The 18,667-nt window shown below is 45.1% G+C and overlaps 1 protein-coding gene across 1 annotated transcript in view; it reads right to left on the reverse strand.

Moving 5' to 3' along the window:
* Positions 1-18,667, reverse strand: part of NEK8 (NIMA related kinase 8) — a 109,028-nt gene that overhangs the window by 23,509 nt on the left and 66,852 nt on the right. The window contains exons 10-11 of the mRNA XM_069761217.1: positions 16,759-16,876; positions 11,239-11,389 (exon numbers count right to left, since the gene is read on the reverse strand). Coding sequence (XP_069617318.1) covers positions 11,239-11,389; positions 16,759-16,876 — 269 coding nt within the window. The remainder of the gene's footprint in view (positions 1-11,238; positions 11,390-16,758; positions 16,877-18,667) is intronic.

The raw sequence follows: 18,667 nt of genomic DNA on the forward strand, positions 1-18,667 counted from the left end.
GTCCGCAATTTGTGGCGTGGACTCAACTGTTATATTCACTACCAACAGCTAGAATTAGAGTGAATGGGGAACTCTCTCAGCCTATAAAGTTGGCCAGAGGTACGAGGCAGGGTTGCCCACTGTCGCCCCTTCTGTTTGCCTTAGCTGTGGAGCCACTGGCCGCCAAGATCCGACAGTCGGATGAGGTCCCTGGGTTCAGATATGGGAGTGTTGAGGAGAAGATCGCGCTATATGCAGATGACATCTTACTGTTCCTGGCGGACCCGGATGAAGCTTTGAATGGGGCTATCGAGATCATTGGAAAATTTGGAGACTTGTCGGGATTGAGGATAAATTGGGATAAATCGGTCCTCTTTGAGGTGGATGGGGTGGAGGAGAGCAGAAGTGAGCCATTGGGAGAGGGGCGGCTTAAGGTGGCATCCCTTTTCAAATACCTGGGAATATGGATCTCGATGCCAGTTACAGAGTTTTTGTATAGGAATTTGACACCTCTCATGGGCGCCCTTAAAGCAAAAGTGGATGCGTGGAATAAATTGCACCTATCGGTGGTGGGTAGGGTTAATCTCATTAAAATGGTTCTGATGCCCAAATTACTTTACGTCTTACATAATGCGCCAGTTTGGATTCCACGTGGGAAATTCCGGCAGAATAGTTCTCTTTTTAGAAGTCTGATATGGGGGAGGCGGTACCCACGTATTCGCCTGGAGACGCTTCAGCGACCCAAGGAAGATGGAGGATTGGCTTTACCCAATCCGGAGTTATATTTTCTTGCAGCCCAGAGCCAGCATTTGAAGGGCTGGGCGCGGGAGGCGTCTGCCAGTGCGGTACAGCACTTGATGGAGAGGGTGACGGACCGACGACCGGTGGTGCAGTGTCTGGAGGATGGCTCCTTGAAAGTATTGGGGAAATTATACCCAACTATGTTTTTGATACATAAATTATGGACCAGACTGCGACAGATTCGGGGGGTTACGGGGCTGACTAAATTTACACCGATATGGCTTAATAATAATTTGGTTGAGTTTGCGGCCCTTGGAGTGCTGGCGGAGTGGCAGGCCAAAGGAATCCACTTGGTGGCTCAGATAGTTCAACAACGAGGATTAAAGTCCTTTTCGCAGCTGCAAGGGGAGTTTGGATTGAGACCGACTGGGGAGTATCAATATGCTCAGATGAAACATGCTTTTAAAGCTCAAAACAAGGGCGGTGGTATTGAGATCCAGGAGGACATAGTTCTGGAATACGTATGTGGGGAAGGATCCACAAGGGGAGTCATTACCACCCTTTATAAGGACCTTCTACATGCATATTTGCTAGACTTCCCCCTAAAAGCGAGAGCGAAATGGGAAAGAGATTTAGGCCCAATGGAGGATGAAACCTGGGAGTCGGTGTTGGAGTGGGTTCCACGAGTGTCACTGAGCGAGCCGTATAGACTATCGCAGCTGTACATCTTGCACAGAGTCTATAAATCACCGGAAGTGTTGTGCAGAGCGGGGTTGCGGGCTGACTCTGAATGCCCGAGATGTAGGACTGAGAATGCAGGAATATATCACATGATGTGGACATGTCCAAGACTGGTTGCTTTCTGGTTGGTGGTAATGAGCCGTGTGGAAGGGGCGTATAAATGCAGAGTGCCGAGAGATCCGATGGTGTGCCTACTGGGATATGTGGAGGAAATTAGAGTGGATAACATCTGGAAGATAGCAATAGCTAGGCTATTATATATGGCAAGGAAGGTAATAGCAAGGAACTGGATCAAGGAGGAACCGCCTACAAGGGGGGAATTTCTGAAATATGTTAAACATGGTCTCAATTTGGAAAAGGGGGTCTACAAAAGACGTGGGAAAATAGAAACGTTTGACAAAATGTGGTCTCCGTGGCTCGAGCTAGGATGAGTAGTTATGGGAAATGGGAGGATGAGGGCCTCTGAAAGGAAGAGAGTGCCAAAGGAACAAGCGGACATAAGTGAGTCAAATGGCTCAAAGAACCATCAATACTGGTAACAAAAGTATAAATGGCTATGAGCTGTCAGGGGAGGGGGAGGTTTGGGTTTTGTTGGGGATTTGGAAAATGTAAAAATTTTGTAAAATAATGGAAAAATGCATAAATTGTATTGTTCATATTCGACTTTAATAAAAACCTATTTTATAAAAAAAAAAATAAAAAAAATAAAAATAAAAAAATATATATATATATATATATATATATATATATATATATATATTAATATACACACACATACATATACACATATATATATATTTATATACACATATATATATATATATACACAGTACAGACCAAAAGTTTGGACACACCTCATTTAAAGATTTTTTGGTATTTTCAGGACTATGAAAATTGTACATTCACACTTTTTGGTCTGTACTGTATGTATATATATATATATATATATATATATATATATATATATATATATATATATATATATATATATATATATATTTTTTTTTTTTTTATATATATATATACAGTACAGACCAAAAGTTTGGACACACCTTCTCATTTAAAGATTTTTCTGTATTTTCATGACCATGAAAATTGTAAATTCACACTGAAGGCATCAAAACTATGAATTAACACATGTGGAATTATATACTTAACAAAAAAGTGTGAAACAACTGAAAATATGTCTTATATTCTAGGTTCTTCAAAGTAGCCACTTGATGACTGCTTTGCACACTCTTGGCATTCTCTTGATGAGCTTCAAGAGGTAGTCACCGGGAATGGTCTTCCAACAATCTTGAAGGAGTTCCCAGAGATGCTTAGCACTTGTTGCCCCTTTTGCCTTCACTCTGCGGTCCAGCTTACCCCAAACCATCTCGATTGGGTTCAGGTCTGGTGACTGTGGAGGCCAGGTTATCTGGTGTAGCACCCCAGCACTCTCCTTCTTGATCAAATAGCCCTTACACAGCCTGGAGGTGTTTTGGGGTCATTGTCCTATTGAAAAATAAATGATGGTCCAACTAACCGCAAACCGGATGGAATAGCATGCCGCTGCAAGCTGCCCTGTTAGCCATGCTGGTTCAGTATGCCTTCAATTTTGAATAAATCCCCAACAGTGTCACCAGAAAAACACCCTCACACCTCCTCCTCCATGCTTCACGGTGGGAACCAGGCATGTAGAGTCCATCCGTTCACCTTTTCTGCATTGCACAAATACACGGTGGTTGGAACCAAAGATCTCAAATTTGGACTCATCAGACCAAAGCACAGATTTTCACTGGTCTAATGTACAATCCTTGTGTTGTTTAGCCCAAACAAGTCTCTTATGCTTGTTGCCTGTCCTTAGCAGTGGTTTCCTAGCAGCTATTTTACCATGAAGGCCTGCTGCACAAAGTCTCCTCTTAACAGTTGTTGTAGAGATGTGTCTGCTGCTAGAACTCTGTGTGGCACTGACCTGGTCTCTAATCTGAGCTGCTGTTAACCTGCGATTTCTGATGCTGGTGACTCGGATAAACGTATCCTCAGAAGCAGAGGTGACTCTTGGTCTTACTTTCCTGGGGCGGTCCTCATGTGAGCCAGTTTCTTTGTAGCGCTTGATTGTTTTTGCAACTGCACTTCGGGACACTTTCAAAGTTTTCCCAATTTTTCGGACTGACTGACCTTCATTTCTTAAAGTAATGATGGCCACTTGTTTTTCTTTACTTAGCTGCTTTTTTCTTGCCATAATACGAATTCTAACAGTCTATTCAGTAGGACTATCAGCTGTGTATCCACCAGACTTCTGTTCAACACAACTGATGGTCCCAACCCCATTTAAAAGGCAAGAAATCCCACTTACTAAACCTGACAGGGCACACCTGTGAAGTGAAAACCATTCCCGGTGACTATCTCTTGAAGCTCATCAAGAGAATGCCAAGAGTGTGCAGAGCAGTCATCAAAGCAAAAGGTGGCTACTTTGAAGAACCTAGAATATAAGACATATTTTCAGTTGTTTCACACTTTTTTGTTAAGTATATAATTCCACATGTGGTAATTCATAGTTTTGATGCCTTCAGTGTGAAAGCATTAAGCTACTTACTGGTAGCGGCATTTTTCGGAGGCCCATGACAGCACACGAGAGAGAGGGGATCCGCCCTTAAGGAACAGGAAACCTACAGATACAAAAGCGCGGCACCTCTCCCCATGCATCAGTTGTATTTCAGAGCCTGAGAGGACTGCCGCGGTTAGTGGTACACAAATATACATTATATACATTATATACATTTGAAACAAAATAACCCATTATTGTAATAAGACACCATACGTGAGATTTACATATTACGCTATATACATATCAGGAAGTGCTACCCCCACGTGAATAGGGAGGGAACTAAGGGTTGTGTCATGGGCCTCCGAAAAATGCCGCTACCAGTAAGTAGCTTAATGCTTTATTCGGACTCCCATGACAGCACACGAGAGATTTACAGAGATGTAAGCTACCTTAGGGAGGGACTATAGATTGTAGCACCCTTAACCCAAAGGAAAGATCAGAGGAGGACCCAAAATCCAACCGATAGTGTTTAAAGAAAGTGGAAGGGGATGACCATGTGGCCGCCTTACATATCTGCTCCACTGACACTCCAGATCTTTCTGCCCAGGATGACGCCATGGCCCGGGTGGAATGTGCCTTTAGGTTCTGCGGAGCTGGCCCCCCACCTGCTGTATAAGCTAGAGAGATAGTTTCCCTAATCCATTTAGTCAGTAAATATTTCGATACTCTAAACCCTTTCCTTGGACCTTGGAAGGAAAGAAGCAGTGCTCCATCTTTCTTCCAATTATCAGTAGCTGAAATATACTGAAGAAGAGATCTCCTGACGTCTAACGTATGAAGCTCCTGCTCTTTAGGATTAGAGGGATTAGGAATAAAGGACGGCAAAACTATCTCCTGTGATCTATGGAACCGTGTCGCCACCTTTGGCAGATATGCTGGGTCTGGTCTAAGGACTACTCTGTCTGACAAGATTTCAGTGTATGGAGGAGCTCTGGAAAGTGCCTGTATATCCCCTATCCTGCGAGCTGAGGTTATGGCGATCAGGAAGGCTGTCTTAAGTGTCAACATTTTGATCGAGGCCTCCTGCAGAGGTTCAAAGGGGGGTTTAGTTAGAGAGGACAGAACTAAATTTAAATCCCATGGAACTGTTCTGTCTTTATGCAGTGGTGTAGATCTACTAACTGCCTTCATAAACCTCGCTATCCAGTAGTTATTCGCTATATTACAGGAAAATAGGGCACCTAAAGCTGAGACCTGTACCCTAAGGGTACTAGGAGAGAGTTTTAACTCGAACCCCTTCTGTAGGAACTCTAGGATTTGTTGTACTGGCACCCCGTCTTGGACATTAAACTTTGAACAAGACAAGAACTTTCTCCAAGTCCTAGAGTAGATTCTCGTAGTTATTTGCTTTCTACTCTTTAGGAGCGTCTCCACCAAGTTTGGAGAGAAGCCTTTCCCCACTAATAGTGACCGTTCAAACTCCATGCCGTCAAATGGAGCCCCGCCACTTGTGGATGGGAGATCGGTCCCTGAGAAAGCAAGTCCGGGATCTCTGGCAGTACCCAGGGAACCGCTACAGACATTGTCTTGAGCCAGGCAAACCAGGTTCTTCTGGGCCAAAAGGGGGCGATAAGGATGACTTTCGCTCGATCCTCCCTGATTTTCCTCACCACTAGAGGTATCAGGTTCAGTGGTGGGAAAGCATAGGCCAGTGGAAAATCCCATTTTATGAGAAACGCATCTACCGCCAGGGGATTCTCCCTGGGATTTAGGGAGCAAAAAAGTTTTACTTTTCTGTTGTTTCTGGTGGCGAATAGATCCACCACTGGTTGACCCCATCTGCGGACGACGAGATTGAAAATGTCCTCGTTGAGAGACCACTCTCCCTGTTTTAACACATTTCGGCTGAGGAAATCTGCTGCCACATTTTCTTTTCCCTTGATGTGAAGAGCTGTCAAAGATAGAAAATTGAGCTCTGCCACCTGGAACAACCGATCCGTGATCTGCATTAAAGTTTCGGAACGAGTTCCCCCTTGCCGGTTTATGTAAGCGACCGCCACTCTGTTGTCCGACAGAATTCTGACGTGCTGGCCCTGCAGATATACGAGGAATTTTTTAACAGCCAGTTCAACCGCCAACAACTCTCTTTGATTTGATGAAAATGTTGTGAAGGGTTCGCACTGTCCCTGGACCACCATGTCCCCCATATAGGCTCCCCACCCTGAAGAGCTGGCATCCGTGGTTATCACGTGGGTGACATCTACCATCCAGGGAACCCCTGCTGATAAATTTTGTTTATCTAGCCACCATCTAAGGGAATTCAATGTTATCGGCCTCAATGTCAATTTCCCATTCAATGCGCCTCCTAAGGCTCTGTCATGGAACAGGACTTCTTTTTGTAGGGACCTGGTGTGGAACTGAGCCCACTTAACTGCTGGGATGCAAGATGTGAGTGACCCAAGTAGAGACATTGCTTGTCTAAGTGTCATGGAAGGTGTATTGATTGCTCTTAATACAAAACTCTGAATTTGGTCCATTTTCTCCATAGGGAGGAGACACTGCTGTGTCACTGAATTCAACATTAACCCCAGGAATTTTTGAACATTTAGGGGCTGTAATTTTGATTTTTCAAAGTTTATGATCCAACCCAACCGTTCTAGTTTGGTTTTAGCAATCTCCCATTGTGACAGACAATGATCTACCGAGTTACCTACAATGAGGAAATCGTCTAAGTAGGGGACTATAAGGATATTTGACTCTCTTAAATGCGCCATGACTTCCGCAATTATTTTAGTAAACACCCTAGGTGCCGAGGTGATCCCAAAGGGGAGTGCTCTGAATTGAAAATGTTGAATCCTACCCCCCATTAGTATCGCTACCCTCAGGTACCGTTGGAAATCAGCATGAATGGGTACATGATAGTAGGCATCTTTCAAATCCACTACTACCATGAAACAGTTGTTGAAAAGCATCTTTATTGCCGAATTGATGGACTCCATTTTGAAAGTGTGTTTCTCCAAAAACTTATTGAGACCCTTAAGATTTATAATGGTCCTGTAAGATTTATCAGGCTTCTGGATTAGAAACAGGGGAGAGTAAAACCCTTTCCCTGCCTGAGAATATGGCACTTCTACCAAAACATTTTTGGAACAAAGAGTCCTCACTTCCTCTTCTAGGGCGAATTGTTCAGTGGGAGATGAGTGCCAGGGTGTTAAACTAAATTTGTCCTGTGGAATATGAACAAATTCCAGCTTGAGACCATGGGAAACAGTGTCTTTTATCCAAACGCTGTTTGTGATTTTCGACCACTCTGCCGAGAAACGCAATAGTCTCCCTCCCACTGGAATTGCCAGTCATTGGTCTTGTTTTTTATTTTCCGTCTGGTTACGGCGAAACATGAGACCTGTACCTCGCTTTCGCCTATCCTCCCATCTGGGACGATCTCTCCCTGGTGAAAAGGCTCGCTTTCCCCCCCGGTTGAACCTTCTTTTGTTGAAGGGACGACGGTATGGATTGAACAGGTTGGGAAACTTTTTCTTATCATCTCCTGCTTTCTCCAGGAGTTCATCCAGGGTAGGCCCAAATAAATACTCGCCTTTACAAGGGATAGCGCAGAGCTTCGCTTTTGCCTGCATATCCCCCGGCCAGCATTTCAGCCATAGGGCTCTCCTTGCAGCATTAGAAAGTCCTGCTGCTCTAGCTGCCAACTTTACGGAGTCAATTGAGGCGTCTGATAAAAAAGCCGCCCCCTCCTGGATTACAGGTAATGCTGAGAGAATGGAATCTCTAGAGGCCCCTTGTTTTAATTGGGTCTCCAACTGGTCCAGCCAGACCATCATTGACCTTGCCGTGCAGGTTGAAGCTACCGCAGGTCTTAAGGAGCCAGCTGCCATCTCCCAGGTTCCCTTCAGGAAGGTATCCACTTTCCTATCCAGGGGGTCTTTAAGTGTTCCCATATCCTCAAATGGGAGAGAAGATCGTTTAGCTACCTTGGCAATTGCTGCATCCAGCTTTGGTGCTTTCTCCCAGTTACTTACTGCTGGGTCATCAAAAGGGTATCGACGTTTTTGCGCAGGTGGTAAGGAGCCTTTTCTCTCCGGTTTTCTCCACTCCCTATTAATAAGATCTTGTATTTTCTCATTTAAAGGAAACACTCTGCGCCTCTTTTGCACCAATCCACTGAACATCATTTGTTCTTTGGATAGTTGAGGCTTGGGTTCCGATATTCCCATTGTGCCTCTGACCGCCTTTACCAATTTGTCTATCCTTTCTAGGGGTAGGCAAAACCGAGCAGCGTCTTCTTCCGAAGAGGAGGATGATGCTGCTGAATTGTCTGATTCTTCGGACTTGTCCTTTTCCATAGACGAATCAGATTCAGTTTTCTGCCTAGAACCTCCTGACTGTGAAAGGTTTTTAAAGGACTCTTTAACCTCCATTCTAATCATCTCCTTGAGACTGGCCGTAATAGAGGAGGATTCTTCGGCTACCTACGGGGATAAGTAAGGTAGACTAGAGTGTAAGATCTACATGCTATACCCCCTCCCCTCCTTCCAGAACCTCACCGTCTGCTGGATACAGGGGTCACATAGTTTTTTAGGGTGTGAGTCAGGCAAGGGAACCCCGCAGATGGCACATTCCCTATGCTTCGCCTTACTGACGTTTTTCCTTCCCTACATAAAAACACATGAGGGGAGACTAGTCACTAAGTGAACTTTCTCGAAGATCACTTACCAGTGGCTGCTCACACCCAGAAATACCGAAGCACGAGGGGGATCCTTTTTGGCTGACCCTCCAGACCCCTGTCTGGAGGAGCTTCTGCGGCCCGAACCATCGCTCCTCTTTTCATGTTCCTTCTCCTTGGGTTTCTGGGATGCTTGTTCCAGCAGCACAACCTGCTGATCCTGATCTGAATCCATTTTCAGTAAATTGGAGCCAGAACCCGGGAACATGCTGCTGGAGCCGCCTTATAAAGCCCCTCCTTCGGTCAGCGCATCCTGCCCAGCTTGCTTGTTTAATTTTCCCGCCCTCCCGCAGCTGTGGGGAATCAATCGTCACTCCGGAGGGATTGCGGCATGATCTCCGGTGGGCGCCGCCATCTTGGAGCCCCCGCGCATGCGCAGGAGCTCACCGATCCGGAAGACGTCGCCGGCTCCGCCCCCCGACGTCACCACAGCTTTCAGCGCTTCCTGTCAGCGCTGCAGCCCTCGTGGAACGCCGAGGCCGGCCAGCTACGATCCGATCGGCGCCCCCTAGATGCCGCCGCGCCCCCCCCTGTCCAGAGAGACCCACAGCCCACGGGAAGGGCGACTTACCAGACGCTGGCCCCGGAGACCGGACACCCCCTGGCGACCGCTCCTCGCTGCCTAGTCACCGCCGTGCCGCCCTGCCAGGGCCACCGTGACTACATCAGGTACCCGCACCGGCCGAAGTGGGAGACCCCCTCGCCACCAGAATCGGTCCGGCCGGCCTGGACTCCTGTAGATTCTATAGGCATCCAGTCCCTTCAGGAACAGGAAACCAACTGATGCATGGGGAGAGGTGCCGCCCTTTTGTATCTGTAGGTTTCCTGTTCCTTAAGGGCGGATCCCCTCTCTCTCGTGTGCTGTCATGGGAGTCCGAATAAATTACAATTTTCATAGTCATGAAAATACAGAAAAATCTTTAAATGAGAAGGTGTGTCCAAAATTTTGGTCTGTACTGTATATATATATATATATATATATATATATATATAAATACACACACGGTATATATATTACATGAGCTCGAATCAGAGGTGTATATACCAGTCGCTCGCTGTGAGTTCTCCTATAACAGGACTAGTAGTGGAAGCAGTCGCGGCCTCGTCCATCATTCATCAGTCAATTGCGTAATTGCCCCGACGATTGGAGGCAGCAAAGCTGTATCTCCCTGACAAACTGGTGATCCCTCCGATGTTACCCGTGATAAGTTTGTTAAGGCTAAGATGGCGTTGGAAGACGGTGTTGGGGCTATAAAAAATATTGGGTTTCTGGTGGCACAACAGAGAATAGTGTTTAGACGGAAAAGAAAGGGAGGAGGTAAGCTAGTAAAGGTGAGCAAAAAGGGCACAGTTTGGGGTGTACAAAATAAGCAGTCAGGTACAGAGATTTCAGATTGGTTTTTGATTGTCCCACACACGACTTCCCATAGGTAAAAGTACTGTAAATGAGGGGGGTCAGGTTATGGTTGTTGTCAAAAGAGATAACCATGGCACTTCACCCAAGTTTTGGGTTAAGAAGGGAGTTAGAGCACTGTTGTGAGGCAGGGGCAGCTGTCAGTGGGTAAGGCTGACTGTGCGGTTCAGTCCTGGCCGACAGCCGGGTGCAGGCAGGGTCTGGCTTACATTGGGTGCAGGAGAGGCAGGGACAGAATTAACTTTGGGGGAAGTACTGTATCTTAATTTATGCTGCAATTTTAAATGCTATAAAGATGTGATGCAAGTGTTGGGCTAAAGATAAGTAAAAGTAGTGTTATTGTAGTGGGGGGTGAAACGGGCATAGCATATTCACCCCTTATAAATTCTAATGTAAATGTTTCTTTTAAGACAATGGGCACAGGACTAAGCTTTGGTATCATATATCAGGACTAAGATTGTTGGTTCATATATCATTCATGATGCTCTTATTAGTGACCTTGCCATCCTGTCCATCACCATCATTTGGGAATAAACACAATCCACATTAACCCTCGATCTCTGATCTGCTTCTGATATTCTATCTTGTCCAACAGATTTTGGAAAAAAATCTCAGAAGTAATAACAGTTCGTGTTTGGGTCACATTGCGTTAGCAGCAGCCCGTTCAGCACATACGCTAACGGGCTGCTGCTAGCGCAAGTGCCTGCGCTACATCACGCTAGCGCAGATGGAGCTTCTGCTAGCTCCATCTGCGCTAACAGTGACGGACCCGAAAACGCTGCAGCCAGCGTCTCGGGTCCGTCACTCAAATGACGGCACATCGTTAGCGCACGCCCAATGTGGGCGTGCGCTAGCGATGCGTTCACCATTACTAGCAATGGTGGCGTTAACGGACTACGTTACACCGCGTTATGCAGCGGTGTAACGTAGTCCGTTCAACGGACACCCGAAACGCAATGTGACCCCAGTAATGGGGGCAATCATCAGCTGACAGAGCAGAATTTATTGGCCTACAGCCATCTTTCGTTACAGATAGTACATTGTCAAAATCATTATTTTCAAATTGGGTATTTTTTCCTAGGATTCACTAACCTGTTACTGCCACAGGCCAGGATCTGGTTGCCCACGGTCAGAATCATAGAACTATCAATGCCACATACGACCTTTTGTGGTTCATATTCTTGTGGGATGACTACCTGCTGAGGAGAATTGTGAGATTCCTGGTTCCCAAGACCAAGCCGTCCTGTCGTAAGAAAAGTAAGAAATTTACTGCAAAAGATAAAATATCAACTTATTCTCTAATTATTACATATTTCCCAGTGCTGAATACACAAAGTATTCTCATGAGTCCCTGTTCCTTTGTCTAAAATTAACCCATGTTAATATGTCTAAGGCCAAGTTCATACGACTGCGCTGAAGGAGCATTCTGGACACACAGATTATTAAAGCATTGTAAACCCTATCAGAATTAAGAAACTTCATACCTTACTTGCTCTTAAAATTCTGCGGTGTTCCTGACCGGTCACATGCGGTGATGTGACCCCCAGCTCCTCATTTCCTTCTACAGTCCATTTATAGCACTACTGTGTGGTGTGCGCTGGATGGTGATGCCATGGGGGGAGTGATCGATGATCCTCATACTCTGTGGTGTGCGCTGGATGGTGATGCCATGGGGGGAGTGATCGTGATCCTCATACTCTGTGGTGTGCGCTGGATGGTGATGCCATGGGGGGAGTGATCGTGATCCTCATACTCTGTGGTGTGCGCTGGATGGTGATGCCATGGGGGGAGTGATCGGTGATCCTCATACTCTGTGGTGTGCGCTGGATGGTGATGCCATGGGGGGAGTGATCGGTGATCCTCATACTCTGTGGTGTGCGCTGGATGGTGATGCCATGGGGGGAGTGATCGGTGATCCTCATACTCTGTGGTGTGCGCTGGATGGTGATGCCATGGGGGGAGTGATCGGTGATCCTCATACTCTGTGGTGTGCGCTGGATGGTGATGCCATGGGGGGAGTGATCGTTCGTGATCCTCAGCAAGTTTACAGTGACTGGGGAGGTGCACAGGGCATATTGCAGACTCCACACAGAACAAGTAATCTTACCAGCATGTGACTTTAGCCACAGAGAATAGAGTTGGAGATTTCAGAGTGCCTGATCACATCAGAATAAATGACTATATTATAGGATTCACTAGTAGAATACCCGCGGCTTCGCTTGTGGAAAATAGGTTAAATTGTTGGTTATGGTAGCTAAAGTAAAATTTTCAGTGTCACCCTGAAATTGACATTTTCAGAGAGCTACAGTAAATTTTTTTCCCCATTTCTATTCAAGCCGCGAGTCACGTTGTTCACTTGTCTCGGCTCTTTGACGCAATTTTGTTTCTTAGCTTTTGGATGAACTTGCCCAATAGATGGTCTTTTTTGGGCGGCATTTTAAAAAACTGTCCTTAGTATTATGACCCTTTAGTATTCAGCTGACACTGATAAGAGATGTAATAGGATGAATAGTAAATACAGAGCAGCCATCACACTGTATTACTATGACCTGAAGGAGCTCACATCTCAGTAATGAAAACCGCCTCACAGGCAGACTTATCTAGTTGCCCATAGCAACCAATCAGAGCTCAGCTTTCACTTTACCTCAGCAGCTTCAGTGATAAAAAAAAAAAACATGTATAGTAAGCAATAATGACAATCTTACTATGAGGCATTTTCCACCTGACCAATATTGCTGCTCAGTAATGTTCGTCCGTGTGCATAGGGTGCATCCATCTGAGTGTGTTTGCATGCGTGTGTGGTCCTTGCATGCGTGTGTGTGTGTGTGCTGTGCATGTGGTATTTATGGGGTGTTTGTGTTGTGTGTGTCTAGAGTGGTCTTGTGTTTGTGTGGTGTTGTGCTTGTGGGTTGGTGTATGTGTGCTTTCTGTGTGATGTTTGTATGGTGTTTGTGAAATGTTTGTGTGTTGCGTGTGGTGGTGTGGCCCCTTTGGCATCAACTCTTTGGCGCCGTCGCTATAATCCGTCCCTGTCAGTCACAACTGTTGTTTTCCCCTCAGCACTTTTACTTTCACCTTCACATTTCTCCATTATACGTATAGGGCCTAATTTCGGGGGCCCCTATCTCATGACAGGGGGACGCTACCGAGATGTAACATGCGCGGTATTCTGCTCCTGTGGGTGGAGAGGGGGCATGCCAAATTTAACCCAAATCGGGCGAGAACTGTGGATATGTATAGAGCGGGCTACTACAGATTTCACATTTCCCCATTATATGTATAGGGCCTAACTTCGGGGGCCCCAATCTGATGACGGGGGGATTCTAGCGAGATGTAACATGCGCAGTATTCTGCTCATGTGGGTGGAGAGGGGGCGTGACAAATTTCACCCAAATCGGGAGAGAACTTTGGATTTGTATAGAGCAGACTTCTACAGATTTTGAGTTTTATATATATATATATAGATTGGTCCCCTATAGTATAGTAAGCCTGTATACGCCAGTGTCAGCAGATGTAACAATACTGACCACAGGAGAGTGTAAGAATAGAACATACTTGGTAAAGTGGGAGAAATGTTAGGGAGGAGAAACTGTGTGCAGGAATTTATCCATCTTGAGACTGTATAGGAGTCTCAGCATGGTACTTTGTAGTGGAGTAGGTGGACATGGAGTGTGGGAGATGTGGAACAGTTACAATTCTGCGTCTTGGGAAATGTGATCTGGAGGCACAAAGGGAGAGCTTGCAGGAAGTTCAGGACGTAAATAATAACAAACCATGAGGTTTCCACAGGGGGCTGAAGGAGAGCTAAAACTAAATAAAGATAACAGGGGGCCGGAGTACTCATTATAGGGACAGCCTTTTATTTCTGTAAAACCCTTTAATCATCAGCCTACATCCAAAAAAAATCGAGGTGTGCAATTCTTTGCATAGTGTGAGTGTGACATTGAGTGTCATTTAGTACAATTCAATCCATTCAACACTCCTCCACAGAACGGAGTCAGTGCCATTTGGAGAACTGTTCACTGGACCAATGGATCCCACTAGTGTGAGTGCGTGATTAACTAGCACAGCACATGGACCAAAAATGTGATCATCTGAACCTGGCTTAAAAAAAAGAAAGGTCTTGCTGCATTCTGCCAGATAAAAAAGGCAATAAGTTACTGCATCTTAACATCATTTTGAAGTAATCCAAAAATTTGGAGGTAATCAGATGACTAAAATGCTGAAAGCTGCTTAAAGGATTTGAGGAGTTGATCTTGTGGGACACAGCGAGTTATCCTCTTGAATGGCCGTGTAAGAAAAGGGCTGAATGGTACAGAGAAAATACTCTAAAGTGGGGAGGCAAGTGTATAGTAGAAAGCCACAAAGCGAATGTCAGGTAAGTGCAGAATATCCCGTCACAATCAGCAGTAAAATGTAATTAAAAAGAAACTATATAAATAAAATAAATCCATCCATATGGTTAATGTGAGCCATTGCATAATTATTCTGTGTTGCCTCAAGATACTGCAAAATGTCAATTGTATTTATGTGATGCATTGTACCATAAATCCTAGAGAAAAGATGCCATGAAGTCATGTCACTTTTTTTGTTCACTACAAAAAGCAATCTGCTTGAGACAATAAATGGCATCCTTAGGTCATTAATATCAGGTTGGGGGTCCGACTCCCACCGATCAGCTGTTATTAGCTCTGCCAGTGGATGGATGTACACAGTGTACAGAGTGGAGCACCACAGCAGTCCTAAGGATATGTCATCAATACAAAAGTTGTGGACGGCCCCACTAAGAGGAATAGGACTAAAAACATATAAAAAGGGCAAAATCAATATATTGTATATTTATCCCCCATAACAACCAGGACATACTGTATAAAAATCATAACCCTGACATGAACAGACAATATTCACCATTATGAAAGAAGCGATACACAGTGCTTATAGGGTACATAGTGCGCCATCCATCAGCTGATAGCTGGAGGTATTAAAGGGAATCTGTCACCCCAAAATTCACCTATAAGATAAGGCCACCGCCATCAGGGGCTTATCTACAGCATTCTGTAATGCTGTAGATAAGCCCCCGATGTAACCTGCAAGATAAGAAAAACAGGTTATATTATACTCACCCAGGGGAGGCCCCGGTGCGCCGGTGCGGTTCGGTCTGATGGGCGTTGCGGTCTGGGGCCTCCCATCTTCATATGAGGACGTCCTCTTCTTTTCTTCCTGACGTGGCTCATGCACAGGCGTACTTTGCTCTGCCCTGTTTAGGGCAGAGCAAAGTACTGCAGTGCACAGGCGCCGGGAAAGGTCAGAGAGACCAAGTGTCTGCGCACTGCATTATTTTACGGTGCCCTGAACAGGGCAAATCAGTACACCTGTGCAGGAGCCGCAGCACGAAGAAAAGAAGATGACGTCATCGGATGAAGATGGGAGGCGCCAGACCCGGACTGCAACGCCCATCAGACCTGACCGCACCGGGGCCACCCCTGGGCGAGTATAATATAACCTGTTTTTCTCATCTTCCAGGATACATCGGGAGCTTATCTACAGCATTCTAGAATGCTGTAGATAAGCCCCTGATGCCGGTGGCCTTAGCTTATAGGCAAATTTTGGGGTGACAGATTCCCTTTAACACCCCAGCTGTTACCAATGGACGAAGTCATGTCTGGCCGTACTTGTAGGATTACAGCAAAGCAATGGTCGTCCACGTAGAAAGACTAGGTCCATCAGTGAGAGATGCTCTTTCTGAGCAAGTCTCCATTGCGGCACATAGTACCACGTAACAAATCAGAGATAATAGCATGGATTTGGTGCATTTATGTAAAATGGGTTGGATGGATTTTTTATTACTAGAATACTAATGCTATGCCCTCACACACTCTCTTCTCTGGATAACACTCTTTTGGGTTACCAGATGAGGCATGCAAAAGGTCATTTTTTTCAGTCCACAGCCTACAGTCAGGTGGCAACCTCCGCAGTTAGAAAGGGCCTACTAGGGCGACTAGGGATAGGAGATTACAAGTATCTGGCTACCTTCCTCTTTCTCTATGTATATAGATTTAAGTCTGTCCCCCCTTACCTGCTTCCTTTCTCATTGGTGTGTTTTGCATCCAATTAATACAATTTTAGGTATTTGGAGTTTTTTTTTTAAATGTATATCTTATAGGTTTACCATTTTAGTGGGGTTGTAGTTTGTTATATTTTGTCCCTCCTTGACATTTACTTTTGGGTTTTGATTTAGATAGTAACTTCTAGAATTATTAAGTTTGAGATAACAATGAAAAAAAATACTGCTACCAAAGGAGCAATAGATAAAACTGCACCAGAAACCGATTTTGGATTCCCAAATTTTTGCAAAATTAAAATGTATCACATTGCAAGGGCTCATCTGTTATGAGAAAAATGTGCTAATAAGTTGTAATGTAAGTGCCTTTTGGTGCCTTGTAAACCAAACCAAGAAGATCTCGCTCTGCCTGTACAAAGGTTACAGCTTGTGCACAGCGCACAGTGGTGTGCACAGGAGTAAGTACAGGACCTGTATGTAATCACAGCGACAGACAGTCAAATAAGCTATTTACACGATTTACGGTATGTGGGAGAGGTCACAAGACTTACCATTGTCCCCGCGGCCCCAGGAAAACACTTCTTTCTCATTCGAAACAGCAAGAACATGTGAAGCCCCGCAGGACACGTGAACTATCTCATAACCCAGGAGAGCTTCTACTATCTTGGGCTGTGGGAGAAAACATAGGAAATCGAACGTGAGGATCTTATCAAAAAGCTAATGTATATATTTCATCATTAGAGCCACTGATTATCATCCTATCATAAAACCATATCAATAGTTTCCTCAGTCCCCCGAATGTTTCCCCATTGAATCCAGTATATTAACTTTTACATTTATTATTTACATAGATGCCTCACTGGTCACTATACGGGCCTAACAAACGTATCTGCAAAATATTGCTAATATGAGTCAAGTGATCGTGATATTGGAGTGCTAATGGACGATGATGGCATTGTCACTATTGACTACAACATTTAAAAGGGATATCCGGGACGTAAAAAAAAGGGCATGTATTTGCTAACAGAGGCAACTACCTGCCTGTTATACCTGGCGCCGGTCATTGACCGCTCCTGACAGAGATTCAGTTACTCCCTGTAACCAGAGCAGCAGTTTCTCTTCCTATTCACAGGGCGGGACTACTGGTGTCATGCTGATTGGCAGAAGGCTTTCCAATTAGGCAGTGCAGACCCAGCTGTCAATCAGCATGACACCATTAGTCCCGCCCATTCAACAGGAAGACAAACTGTCACACTGTTAAAGTGACGTCAGTGGAAGTCTGTGACCGCTCTGTGCCAGCAGAGAAAGGCGCAGGGCACAAGAGGCAGAATGGTAGCAATTACCTTTTGTTGATGCTGCTTAGGCACATTTTGTTTTATTTTTTAAAGTCCCGGCTATCTCCTTTAATGTGTTAGACGGCCAGGATTCAAGGTTTCTCAGAATGCAGCCATTGACACAGAAGCTTGCCTACTGTAGGAAAGTAGGAGGTAAGGTCCTGAATGGTACATATGTGTCGGTAATATCAGCTGCACTAGTAACACTAGGTTACTGAGAGGGCTTAAGGTGACTGGACTTTGGATCTGGATTTTTTAAGTAACCAAAAGAACCTGGAAGGGAAAGGTCAGTCCCATGATCCAGTCTGGGGTTTACAGGTCTATTAACAGCAGCTGGGTTAGCTCAGCAGTGTGGAGTGTGTTGAGACTGGAGAAAGACAAAGCTGCAGGTTAGTCTGCTCTGCATAGAGAAGTGTGCTGGAGCCAAACAGAGAGATGTTTATTTGGTGAACGCATTGAATACAGGTGGAAGCTGCTGCTGGTAATACTGAGGTTGGGGAGGCCGCTACATTTATACTGTGTAATCTGCCTGAAGAGAAGGAATATTTATGTTACCCATTGATACTGAAGAAAGGCTGTTTTTGTTTAGGAGCTGTAAGGTTTATGATGGACAATAAAGTACATGCTGTTTTGATATAAAACCGTGTGCCAAGTGTATCCATGCGGCTACCTGAGAGGTTTAATACCTACACCCCTGTACATCAGATTTTGGGTAACAGACAAGTAGGACACAAAACTCCAAATGCCGAAGGGGATTTTAAGTTCTCTCAAAATACAATCTAAAAGAGATATAGGACCACCGAGGACCACATAAGTCAGTATAATAGCAAGACTTCAACTATGATGGCCACTTGGTAAAATCCAGAGTTTTGATATGAAAGCTTACTTGCTTACACAAAGTATTGTTCAGTAACGGGGGAGCTCAGCTATGTACGGGAGCTTCAGCAGTCAATATAAATCCAACAAGTGCAAGGATAGAGCGGCACTCAGCGACTGTAAAAACAATCTTCTTTATTGTAATCCATTAACAAAAAGTGATGAACAGGCTGCGGGAGAAAGCGGTGTGCGCACTGGTGATAGTCAATTTGGGTAAACCCCTTTACAGGCCCGTTGAAGCATCTAGCCA

Source organism: Ranitomeya imitator, chromosome 3 (assembly GCF_032444005.1).
Source record: "Ranitomeya imitator isolate aRanImi1 chromosome 3, aRanImi1.pri, whole genome shotgun sequence".
In the NCBI taxonomy this organism is placed as follows: domain Eukaryota; kingdom Metazoa; phylum Chordata; class Amphibia; order Anura; family Dendrobatidae; genus Ranitomeya; species Ranitomeya imitator.